The following is a 13,622-nucleotide window of genomic DNA, read 5'->3' as shown; positions in this document are numbered from 1 at the left end:
ACAGCATGAGGGTGAGTAATTCATATTTTTGGGTGAACTAACCCTTTAACAACAATAGTCAGTGCAACCTGTACATCTATGATATTATGTGTCTAACCGACCACATAAAAAAAAAAAAAAAACACATTTCATTTATTTTTTGTTGCAGTACCTCTGTGGCCATTTCACTTGTCAGGCCTTTCAGGATATACATTTCTGTGAACTATCATCACTCAAACTCTCATCCCCTACTCTCCATTTTCTCTTTCTCTCCATTTAAATCATTCCCTCCGCTATCACAGCACACTTATTTACCAATGTTGTCTGCACCTAAAACCTTCAATTCTCCCAGTGTGAGTTAGCAAGTGCTATATGCTTGCATTTACCCATAAACCCCAACTCCCAGAGCACGTCCTTCTCGGCTGTTTACTGACGCTTCACCACTGACTTTCAAACAATAACCCTCTATTACCCACCAATCACCATCGCCCAGTCATCTCTATCATTGCCGCCCAGGGTTCACAGGGGGGGAGGGGGGAGTTGAACATGACAGACAAGCATGGTTGAAAACAACTCCCTGCTATGATTTTGGCTCTTTGCGTGAGAGTGTGGTGGGACATGTGAATGTGACTTTTCAGGGTGGGTGAAGCGATTCTTCTGTTGAGCATCACGTCAATGCATTTTCCCCTTCGGTAAAAGACAGGGAAAAAAGGACAGCGGTGTGAGCCAGAGGTGCCCTAGGCCTGCACAAAGCCCGGATTTAGCTGAGCTCCTGTAAACCGCTTCGTTGACTTGGCAAATCTGGCCTGTTCTGACAGCGGTGAAAGCAGCATGAAGCCAGGGTTGAAAACAAACAAACCGGGGAGAAAAGATAATCGCTGGTATTTTGTGATGTACCTGCCAGTACAGATTGCTGATTGTAGATCCAAAAGCCCCAAAAGCCTCTGCGTCTTCAAAAACAAGCATCTAACCCAACTGCGTTACCTACATGAACCATGCAAACAAGAATTTAAACAGTTATTATATAAAAGTTCTGTTCCGAAATCTAGTGAGCTGCCTACCTAGACAGCATTTTAGGCAGAAACATTGTGCTATCATTTTATGCCTCATTTCTCTCAAACTCCGCTTCCGGAGTCCCAGAATGCACTCCACAAACTTAAAGGGTTAGTTCACCCAAAAAACCCTCAAGTTGTTTCAAACCTGTATGAATTTATTTCTTCTGTTGAACAAAAAAGAAGATATTTTGAAGAATGTGGGTAACCAACAGTTGATGGACCCCATTGACTTCCATAGTATGGAAGAAAAATAAAAAATACTATGGAAGTCAATGGATCAATGGAGTCCATCAACCGTTTGGCTACCCACATTCTTCATGATATATATTATGTGTATATATATATATATATATATATATATATATATATATATATATATATATATATATATATATATATATATATATATATATATAATAGAATGTGGGTAGCCAAACGGTTACAAATCTTTTTGTGATGTTTCCATGATGCTTCAAAAGATGGTATGATTTGCATACTTTTCCTTGTGGAATTGACAGTATTTGTCATATAATATCTGATTCTTATCTTCAAAAGTCTCTCCTCATCTATAATTGAATCACGTTATCATGTTTAATATAGGTAACGAGCACAACTTTGGTTCAATAAGATTTCAGTGTGTTCAGGGCTACCTGGAGCAACATTACATAAACAGAAACCAAACAGCTGATGAAACGGCGTGTTGCTCTCTGTGGTCACAGCTGGTTAGGACAAAAACGAGGCTTAACATGGAAGAGATAACTTTGATTACTCTCATTATTGTCCTGGTCTTGTTAGGACACAATATCAGAGAGATGCAGTTAGCTTAACAACATGCTAACATCTGGGCATCAACTGTGAGACTCATGTGCTCTTCATATAAGGAGGGCTTTCAGTGAGGAGTTTCTGCCAATGAAGAGCATTCAAAATAAGCCACTTTTGTTCAGTTTCTATTAGGATGCTGCCTTAGATTATACGGAGACTCTAGGTTAGATAGCAAAGATGGAGATAGCAAATGTCTGACCATAGGTTTTATGTAAGAATATGCTAATCCTTTGGTGGTTTAGGTTTCTCTTAAAGGGATAGTTAACCCAAAAATGAAAATTAGCCCATGATTTACTCACCCTGAAGTCATCCTAGGTGTATTTGACTTTTTCTTTCAGACGAATACAATCAGAGTTATATTAAAAAATGTCCTGGCTCTTCCAAGCTTTATAAATGGAGTGAATGGCTGTTTGTCTTTAGAAGTCCATCAAAGCACATCCATTCATGATAAAATCAAATCAAATCAAATCAAGTATATTTGTATAGCGCTTTTCACAATACAGATTGTATCAAAGCAGCTTCACAGTATTAAAATAAAATAATACAACAAAGTTTGTTTCTAGTGGAATTTATTGATTGATAGAATAAAATTAAATATCCCCAAAATATCCCCAACTGAGCAAGCCAAAGGCAACAGTGGCAAGGAACCGAAAAACTCCATCAAGTGACCTAATGGTGTCCTAAAACTCCATCAGGTGACCTAATGGAGAAAAAAAAACCTTGGGAGAACCCAGGCTCAGTCGGGGGCCAGTTCTCCTCTGGCATTTATGAACTAGAGGCCGGATTGTAGTTTGAAACTGTGAGATTAACAATATTATATGAATGCCTGGCTGAAAAGATGCGTCTTTAATCTAGTTTTAAACTGGGAGAGTGAGTCCGAGCAACGAACAGTATCAGGAAGGCTATTCCAGAGTTTCGGAGCCAAATGTGAAAATGCTCTAAAAGTGCTCCACGGCTCTGCGGGGGTTAATAAAGTCCTTCTGAAGTGAAGCAATGCATTCGTGTAAGAAAAATATCCATATTTAAAACTTTAAATTACTAAAATAACGTTGTGCGTCAAGTATATTACGCACAAATATTACGTTGTGCGTCAAGTTCACGTGTTACTCTTTTGCCGTAAATCGATGCGTACGGCCGTCTGCCGGAAGCTAGTTATTTTAGTCGATAAAGTTTTAAATATGGATATTTTTCTTGCACGAATGCAGAAGGCCTTTATTAACCCCTGGAGACACATGGAACAATTTTATCATGAATGGATGCACTTTGATGGACTTCCAAAGACAGACACCCATTCACTGTCATTATAAAACTTGGAAGAGCCAGGACATTTTTTAATATAACTCCGATTGTATTCGTCTGAAAGAAGAATGTCATATACACCTAGGATGGCTTCAGGGTGAGTATATCATGGGCTAATTTTCATTTTTGGGTGAACTATCCCTTTAATATGTTAAAACATCAGATAATTGTTAACCAATACCTAGATATATTAAGAGGGTTTATGTGGCATATTTCTCATTAGTGACAGGCTTTACTGAATCTCTTGAAACTGCTGAGCTGTTGCTAAATCCATCTCACACTCCAGATGCTCTGTTGAATTAATATGATTGTGAGTGTAGTCAACTCTAACAGCATAACAAACACCCCAAGCCTCGCTCACATAACTCACATAATCAATCCCAAATCTCACTTTACCACCAACCTCACTACCCTAGGTCCAAAATAAAATAACTATTGGATTATATAACTGTTTTATTTCATGTGAGAACTCTCTTTATAACTGCAATTTGTATCTACACCCCATTTTGTAATGGTGATCTACTCAACATCACTCTCTGTACACTTGCACATGCACCACTTTTCTTTTTTTTTTCCTTTTCTTTTTTTCGGGCATTCACCAACAACAAAAAAATGACATACCATGTTTTTTTGTTGTTGTTTGTTTTTTTTATTATTATTATTCGTACAATGTTAGATGAACATAGCAATATAATGGTGCATATCAACATATTACCATCTGATATTGTCACTGTATTATCGTCCAGCTACATTATTTATAAATTTTTTGCAAAATAAATTTTGAAAAACAATATGGACGTACAAACATTATGTAAATATGATTAGGTTTATGGGCATTCGGCCCACATAACACTGTACAACCATTTAATAAATGTTAAATTATCTGATATTTTAAGTCACATGTTCACAAGGGCCCTATTTATGATGCAGTTTCTTTGTTATTTATATTAATTTAATTTTTTAATTTCATTTTATTTTTTATTTTTTATTATTTTATATTATTATTTTATTTTATTTCATTTTTACTTTCTATTTTTTGGAGGTTTATTTCTGCAGGTTTCTGAATGTTGATTGCACCACACAACTTTGATTTGGTGGACTTTTTTTTATTTGCATTTTTATTTCTTTTTTTTTTTTTTTTGAAAATAATAACAAAACATCAGTTCTAAGGATTTCTTTTGGAAAATCTGTTATTTCAATGAGACTTTTTCCTTCACTATGATATCAAGACATTATGTATCATCATCATCATCGATTATTTATTTATTTTTACTTTAAGCCTTCAAAAAAAAATAAAAAAATAACTCTCATTAGAGTATTAGTAGACTGTTAGGTTCGGGTGAGTAGAATAAGTCGACATGTACATGCAAAGTTACTTGTGTCTAAAGTGGACCACTGCATTAAAGTATTACCGAAATAACAAATTAATTTTAATTCAGAAACACATGCTCATCATAGAAAATGTGCATTTCATTTATTGAATATACAAACTACATTTTAACGTGTTTTGAATAAATTAATAGATTTAAAAATTAAAGTCGTACCTGGTAATCTAATCCGAGACTGTGAGGCTAAACAATTTCCTACTTCACTTCACTGATGGCCTTTTATACCTTCATTTCCATTGAAATTGTATTGAAAAAAGATTCACTCAATGGACTAGTAAAATAATAGATTATCTTTATGAATAGTGTCACAAAACAAATCTGACTTAAGAAAGAAAATAACAGCAACACCAATTCAGTCAGCCTTTTAAATCAACTGTTCGATCAAACTCAATGTGTCTTGTATAACAGCTAGACTAGTTAGCATCCCGGCCTTGTTGACATAATCTTCATAAACTGCAAGTGTCACCCTTGAGTAATGTAATGTGAACATCTAATAATAGAGCAAAAATCATTTTATCTCAATAGCCATTGAGAAGGATCTGAATAGCCCTCTGATGAATCTGACACTGATTTATCGCCCCCTAGATTTCACGTCATTTTCAGGATATCATGCATGGACGTTTGTATTTCCATCTCAAAGGAGGAATAATCGTCTCTCATAACAGGTGTTATGCAGTGTGCCTGGAGACTTTAGGATCTATTGTCGGCCTGTATTGTTGCATTGGAGGGCAGGTGCAGGTAAGCACAATGCAAGCGCTCTTTTTTTACCATCACAACAGGAAACTGAATTAAGCTATAACAGCACACTGTAAACACTGGATGCAGGCCGTGCGAGATAACAATAAAGGCCTCTAAACAGCAGCTGGGACGAGCAAGCTGATATTATCGAGAATGGAGAAATCACGGTGTTTGCATAGTCGTAAAGCAAATACACTTTTCTAATCAAAATCTTGAGAATCAAGCGATAGCTTAGCAGGGGCCTAACACTTAAATCAAGCACTGGATCGCTGAACTATTCTTGCATCAGCAAACTAGAACCAGGTGATGTCATGATAAGATATTAAAGGGATAGTTCACCCAAAAATGAAAATTAGCCCATGATATACTCAACCTGAAGCCATCCTAGGTGAATATGACATTTTTCTTTCAGACGAATACAATCGGAGTTATATAAAAAATGTCCTGGCTCTTCCAAGCTTTATAATGGCAGTGAATGTGTGTTTCTGTTTTGAAGTCCATAAAAGTGCATCTATCCATGATAAAAGTGCATCTATCCATCATAAAAGTGCATCTATCCATCATAAAAGTGCATCTATCCATGATAAAAGTGCATCTATCATCATAAAAGTGCATCTATCCATCATAAAAGTGCATCTATCCATGATTAAAGTGCTCCACACTGCTCCGGGGGGTTAATAAAGGCCTTCTGAAGTGATGCGTTCGTGTAAGAAACATATTCATATTTAAACTTTATAACATAAAAAAAACTAGCTTCCGGCCAAACGTACATACGGATTCCACTTAAAATTCGATTTGTAAAGCACAACATATTCAAGTAATGCGGCATACTGCTGATATTTACGCTACGCCATGACGCACTATGCTAATTCCGACATCACAAGTTGCGCTTTAGGTGTGAGTAGACTGCGTATGTTCGTTTGGCCGAAAGATAGAATTTTACTTTGTAATGTGTTAAATAAGAATATTTTTCTTACACAAACTCATCGCATCGCTTCAGAAGGCCTTTGTTAAGCCCCAGAGCCGTGTGGAGCAATTTTGTGATGGATGGATGCACTTTTATGGATTTCAAAACAGAAACGACCATTCACTGCCATTATAAAGCTTGGAAGAGCCAGGACATTTTTTAATATAACTCCGATTGTATTCGTCTGAAAGAAGAATGTCATATACACCTAGGATGACTTCAGGGTGAGTAAATCATGGGCTAATTTTCATTTTTGGGTGAACTATCCCTTTAAGATGATTTTTGGGGAGGCATAAAAACAGCACGATACTGACAGACCTAAAAGAACACTGGGATATTTATTGTCCCGTTCTGTACAAGTTTGTAACTGCTTATTCATTCGACAGCCTGTCAAAAACAACCTAGATACTCAACGCCTATGCTCCTTTTCTGCTGACAAACCATTTCATCTAGCTTCAGCTTTCTTCACTTTGGTATTCTCAATGTATTATGCCAAACAACAGAAGGAAATAGAAAACAAAGATATATATAAAGTTGTCCATTTGACATTAAAATTCAACACATTGTTCGCAGGGTTTCCCAATCGGCTGACTAGACAGAAATAAATTGCATTTTGAGTGTCACAAAGAAATTAGAACAGCAGGTTTACTGTGTCTTTGTGCCTCTTTTAGAACAAAACGGGCTTCCCTTCTTCCCGGTTTGTCTCTGACCTCTCGTACTACCTCTCTCTCTCTGTGCTACGCTCGCCACGTTCTATTATTTTTCACTTTGAAACTGTCTTTTCTGCCATCGAGGGAATTGGAGACCTTGAGATGTTCTCCTAAGCCAGCTCTTAACTCAAAGTGCAGAGAGACAGGAAGATGTGTGGAACTCACCCCATTCTTCGGGTAGGCGACCCACCCCAGGTCACCAATTACAGAGCGGGAGTCCAGCAAGTTCACTGCAGGAGAACAAGAAACGGGGACAAGTCAATGATCTGGAGCTGTAAAAGTAGTATAAAAATAACATTTATATACAGGTTGCTTTACTTCACAGTAGGGATGTCAATTTACACAAATTCCTATGATCTACCATCGTTTAAAGCAATGATCAATTAATCGATTCATCATTAGCCTTAATACTGCAATATGCGTCTGCTGCAGTGGGTTGTATAGCCATGACAGGGTGTGTAAATACTGCTCAAAACGCCATGTTCCTCACCAAATGAATGAGAAGGATTTTAGTCTAAATATAGGGCTAGTAAGATTGTAAAATTAGTTGATGTGATTGATCATTTAATTAAGTTACTTATTTAGTAATCAAATATAATGACTAATACAATGTCCAGAGCAAGTACGGGACTTGCTACTGCCAATACATACACGACACGCTGCCCTGAGCAAGAAATGCTGCTGCTGTACAATATACATGAATTACCCGTAGCAGATCTAGACAGGTGGAGCTGGGGAAGGTGGAGGGTTTCTGAAAGCGTACTGCACTGCTGTAGCAAATGCTGACCAAGTATTTGAAGGTTGAACAGCGAGCTCATTGGCTACTGAGACAGCAGGAACCAATCAGCTGCGCCCTATAGGGAATGATGTGATTGTAAGCAGATTGAGTAATGGACCTGTCAGCCTGCGCCATCTAGAGTTTCATGACAGAACTTGATCTCATTCATTTTTGTACTATAGTTTCTCCAATTTTTTTTTTTTTTTAAATAAATGTTTTTTTATTATAATTATTATCACATTAATTGTACTTCACATTAATTGTGCCACAATATCATTAGTCCAGGGTGACATTTTATTAGATTTAGATTTAACAGGTGTTCATACATAAAAAATTATAATAATAATAAAAAATAAAATAAAACAAACATGCTTTTTTTTTTTTTAAATCTGATTCAAACTACCTATGGAGGTGGTTTGAAATGCGATTCCAATCACACTTTTGCATCACTCCTAACACAACACACCGATAATGTCAAAACTAGAAGTATTCAAATTGTGTTCAAATGGCGTGTCTGAAGATTTCAGCATTGTCCTGTGTGACGGAGGAGTTCTGCACCACAACTTGACAGTAACTTAATTGGCGAGTGAGATGATGCACCTCCATTTGTCCTGCATCTGTTTTAAAAGCCTCGTCACATACGTGGGTACGTCTACGTCTAAGCAACCCATGCAGATTGGTTGGTTATGTCTGGACACACAAATCATATTTGATCACTTGCATTTAATGGGGACCGTCTGAGAAAAGATCTGATTTGCCTGCAGTCTGAGCATAGCCTTTGAGTCAATTTGTTTTATAGGCATTAATAAGTAAAGAAAGACTGCACATGAACATATGTATGTAAAATAGAGCTGAAGCGTTATGCCATTAAAATGTAATTAATCTCATACAATAAAATCACTGAATTCCATGAATGCAATCATCATATAAACCCTTAAAGGAAAGCTGCACACATGTAAAAGTGTTTTAGATGCTGTCAGTATGTGAAATTGTAATATCATCAAAAATTAATGAGGATTTGGTCAAAATTGCAACCACAGGTGTCCAAAAAAAAAATGTAAGTGAAATTCTAAATAATATAATATTATATTTCATATTTTAAATATTAGATGGGAGAGTGTTTTGCAATGGATAAACTAAAATGACACAGTGTGTCTCACTGTGAGGAAACCCCGTCATAAAGCTGAAAACACACCTGAAAAATCAATCCCAGATGGAAAATATTATCCAGACACTTAGCATCTGAATACCTACTAAATCACATTGGCTTGTTACAATATTGATCAAAATCTGCCTGAACACTGAGACCAATCACTGAAAATATACCCTATAGGAAGTATAATCGAAAGTGGGAAATAATTTCTTTCCTAATCTTTGCCCTTGGTTAAATTGAGTGCATATTCTATGCGAGCTGTCTATAAAACAATCCTTTCTTTTTTTTATATTACTGTGTCAGTATTTGATACGCAGAGTAGGTCACAGGTCCTTTTTTTTATCTGCTGGAACCTTTTACGAATGAGAACCGCAACAGCTAATTAGATGACCTTTACATTCACAGCCCGATATGGGCTGAATTTTAATTTGACCTTGTGTTGATCAAAGGTTGTGTGGCGAGACTATTTAGCATGTGTGAGATGACTCACAATAGCAATATCATTTGTGGCTCCAAAACAAGAAGCTAACGACTAAGAAACCAACACAAATGACACAATGGTGCTAAAAATAAATAAATAATACATATCAGAAACATTAGTCAAAGGTAAAAAAAAAAGAAACTTCACTTCAAGCCCTATTCAATAAGGCCAACAGTCAGATGGGAGAGAGAGATTATTGATTTTACATGTTATGTAACCCAAAATTTGGGTTGTTCTCATGGGCTGTTTACATGACACCGTTTTCAACTAAAAATGTAAAACTTTTTATGCGTTTTGGCTGTTCATTTACACGACAACAGCGTTTTGGGTGCCTGAAAATGCAAACTTTTGAAAACGGGTTTCGAAGAGCACATTTTTGAAAACGGTCTCCGTGTAAACAACAAAAACGCAAATCTCTGAAAACGATGACGTCATGCACATGCGTTTTATGTGTTCAGTCTATAGTGTTTCATCGCCATCTACTGGCCTGGCAGCAGAATACAGCGTTTTTAGTCGTTTTCGCGGATCCGTGTGAACTGGGATCGTTTTGACAATGGTGTCGTCTGTACGTGGGAAAACTCAAAGGAAAAACTTCTCCGTTTTAAGCGTATCGTTGTCGTGTAAACGTACCCTAACTAATACACATTAGAACAAATCTGCTAAGGGGGAAAAAAAATAAACACTGAATTACATTTACATTCAACCTGCTTTTAACATCAAATGAAATAGTCTGTGTGGCGCATTTAAATGTCTCTAAATGAGGTCTAAATGTCTTTTGTTTGAATGACAGAAACCGATGTGCATTGTCCTACTTAAACTGAAAGAAAATATCCTGGGGAGAATCCCATAAATCCAATTAGCATGAAGAAGTACAGTTCTGAACTAGATAAAAGAGAGGTTATGTCCATCCTTAGGCAAATACAAGCGTTTAAAACTTGTTAATGTTGCGATATATGGAAATCTAACTTTGAGAGGGGAAGAAAACACATTTTAAAACTGAACAAAGTAAACCATGAAAGAAGGATTCTCAAGAAACACTGCAGGATATTTAAGGCAATTATTCTGATTTGTTGGCTTTCTGCTTTGGAACACTCAAGGTTAAACAGTCTAAATGCAACGGGTATAATGGTTCATGTTCATTTAAAGTGTTTTTAAAGCACTCTGCCATACAGATCACAGTTCACCGCAGTTCTCAGCTCTCAGAATCGACAGGTTCGTTCCAATTTTGCCATACTTGCAGCTATTGTGATTTTTCAAGTGTCCGTTGTCCTCGCGCGTCTGCCAGGCCATTGTGCCAGTCTGTGTAGGCACCCAGGCGCCCTCCCCCATCCTGCTCTCATTTTTATTGTGCCATCATCAGCGCACAATCAATCAACTCATCCCCACACTTGTCATCGCATTATCCATATGCTGACTTCTGCTCATTACAATATTTACATATTCTATAGTCCGCGCGCTTCAGCCCGAGTGATAAATTGGAACACATTTATTCTAGTTGCGGATAATTTGCTGACATTTCCCATGGTAACCACGGGTGAAATCTTTTTTATTTTTTTTATTTTTTTATGTTTACTAGTTAAAATGTCCAAAAGCTTGAAAGGGTTTTCATGCAAATATACTGCTGTATCCTGGGAAATAAAGCTGTAAAATATGGAATGGTGGTTATTGTTCTCTGACCACTACAAAGCAAATTTAGGGAACTTTGATGCACGCCGTCTCTATGTTTCCTTTGTCTCTACGCTTCTAATGCAAATTCGCCATCCCACGTGTACACTTCAGCTATCACAAAAATAAGACATCATATTTATACCAAACGTGTCATGGTGGTCCAATGCATTAGATATGTTTTTAGAGCTATTTGATCTTTTTAGCACATGTTTAACCTCTGAAAAGAAAATTTTAATTTAAAACCTTCATGAAGTGCCTCATCTTTGTCTCCGTGCGCTGTAGAAATCATTACATTTAGGCATTCCTTTTCATCCTGCAATAATCAAGCATTTAAGATCTGTGTCCTAAAACAGGTCCTTAAAATAGACTATTGAATCTACATTAAAGCTTCACTGAATAGTGCTTTCATTCTGATCAACACGATTCATAAAGTCTTTAAAAAGCTCCATTGAACGTGTTCAAAGGAAATGATGCAATGCACAATACACTTTATGACTTCTGTCCGTGTTTTCAGTGAATGTGAGGCAGTGAACTGAGACTTTTAAATAACACCTGGCTGGGAGTTTGGCTAACTGTAATCACTGATGTTCAGGAACTTCTGCTCTGGTGTGAAATCTTTGCAGACAATATATTACATAATGCTTCAACATTTCAACCTGTGTAGAGAACATTTATGTTAGAGAGCCACATGTACCCGTGTATACCATAAAATACCCATGTAGACCCATAAAACATGGGGGTTTGATGCATTTATACTTCTAATGTATATTGTGAACCCTTTTTAAAAAAAAAATAATGGTTATATTTAAAACCAAAAGGGTTTGACAATCGGATATCATTGGAGAACCTTTTTAAGTTCTACAAACAACTTTTAAAAATTATGTTCTGGTCATTTAGTAACCACTGTAATGCAGACATCAAATCCGAGACAACAATTCACTAATCTGAGGAATCTTTAATGAAACATCAAGAACTTTTGTTTTTGTCTCAACCATAGAGCCACCCAAGAACCCAATGGATCCAAAAATGGCTTTGAATCAGAAAAGCGTTCTTTGCTGAACCATTGAAGAACCTTTACTTCCAGAACTGTATGTTCTCTTTGCGGATTACCATCAACCATAATATCCCCGCAAATACCACATTTCCCAGATTTCCCCATGTCTTACCTTCATTACTAGGAATGCAGAAAGTCCTGAACGCGCCGAGACTGAAGACGCAAATCCAGGCGATGTAACTCCACCGTGAACGCATACTCGTCGACTGAAGAAATGTGTCGAAATGAATGAACGTACTGAAATCACATCAGCACTGGAACGATCCTGCGAGAGTTACAGGGGACATGAGGACCGCTGACCGAAGACACGCAGGGAGAAACACACATTTGAGCGGAGAGAAGCGGCGCGCACGTTGCGGTGAGTGTTTGAGAGTCGCGGACGCAGAGCTGTCAGACACACACACACACACACACACAGCAGCAGCACGAGGAAGAGGAGGAGGAGTAAACGATTACAGCTCTCCAATAGACATCAATGACTGCTCATGACATGAGACTCATCTAGACTAATGAAGGTGCAAGTCAGACGAATAATGTTCAAAAATGACATCTATGTGCACGCTGTTTGACTGATAATAGCCTACTCTATTAAAAATGCCTGAAGCCCAAATAATTAACTACGTAATATAGGCTACCTATTCATAATTTAATATTTAGTAGCCTAGATTTACCTGTTTATTATCTATCTATCTATCTATCTATCTATCTATCTATCTATCTATCTATCTATCTATCTATCTATCTATCTATCTATCTATCTATCTATCTATCATTCTGTCTATCTATCTATCTATCTATCTATCTATCTATCTATCTATCTATCTATCTATCTATCTATCTATCTATCATTCTGTCTATCTATCTATCTATCTATCTATCTATCTATCTATCTATCTATCTATCTATCTATCTATCTATCTATCTATCTATCTATCGTTCCATCTATCGTTCTATCTGTCTGTCTGTCTGTCTGTCTATCTATCTATCTATCTATAATAATAATAATAATAATACTGTGATAATGGTTCTATTTAAAACCAAAAGGGTTTGACAGTTCAATGCCAAATTTCTACAAACAACTATTTTCTGGTTATTTGGAAAACCATTGTATAGTGGTTATGTATCTATAATGAGGACATACAAATTCATGAAATTGGAAACAATTGGAATAATAGGTAAAATGTTAGTGGCAATGATAATGCATCAGTTGTACGTTTTTTTTTTTATTGTGATAATTACATTAAGTGTTTATATAATATTATGCACATACTGTAGTTTTGTAAGGAAAACATGTAAAGTAAAACACTAAAAATATGGCATAGTAATTTGTCTTATGTGACCTACATTAAACTATAACTATTCATTTAAATCAACAAGCTTTTGCAACATGAACATGTAAAGATTTCCAAAAGCAAGTCTGTATTCACCGAACAAATGTGATTTAAGCTTGCATGGCCTTTTTATCTTTTGCTGTATTTTTCACTGCATTCTTAAAATCCAAATTTTAGCCGAAGCAGCACTTCCACCCAC

The 13,622-nt window shown here is 36.5% G+C and overlaps 1 protein-coding gene across 1 annotated transcript in view; it reads right to left on the bottom strand.

The window, feature by feature from the left end:
• Positions 1–12,475, bottom strand: part of epha5 (EPH receptor A5) — a 94,080-nt gene extending 81,605 nt beyond the window's left edge. Inside the window, exons 1-2 of the mRNA XM_084104579.1 lie at positions 12,205–12,475; positions 7,124–7,188 (exon numbers count right to left, since the gene is read on the bottom strand). Coding sequence (XP_083960705.1) covers positions 7,124–7,188; positions 12,205–12,289 — 150 coding nt within the window. The 5' untranslated portion in view covers positions 12,290–12,475. The remainder of the gene's footprint in view (positions 1–7,123; positions 7,189–12,204) is intronic.
• Positions 12,476–13,622: the final 1,147 nt, after the last annotated feature.

The sequence above is a fragment of the Abramis brama genome, assembly GCF_963993115.1.
Source record: "Abramis brama genome assembly, chromosome: 25".
Lineage (NCBI taxonomy): Eukaryota > Metazoa > Chordata > Actinopteri > Cypriniformes > Leuciscidae > Abramis > Abramis brama.
Note: the sequence above shows the minus strand (reverse complement) of the source record. Positions and strands in the feature narration are given on the sequence as shown.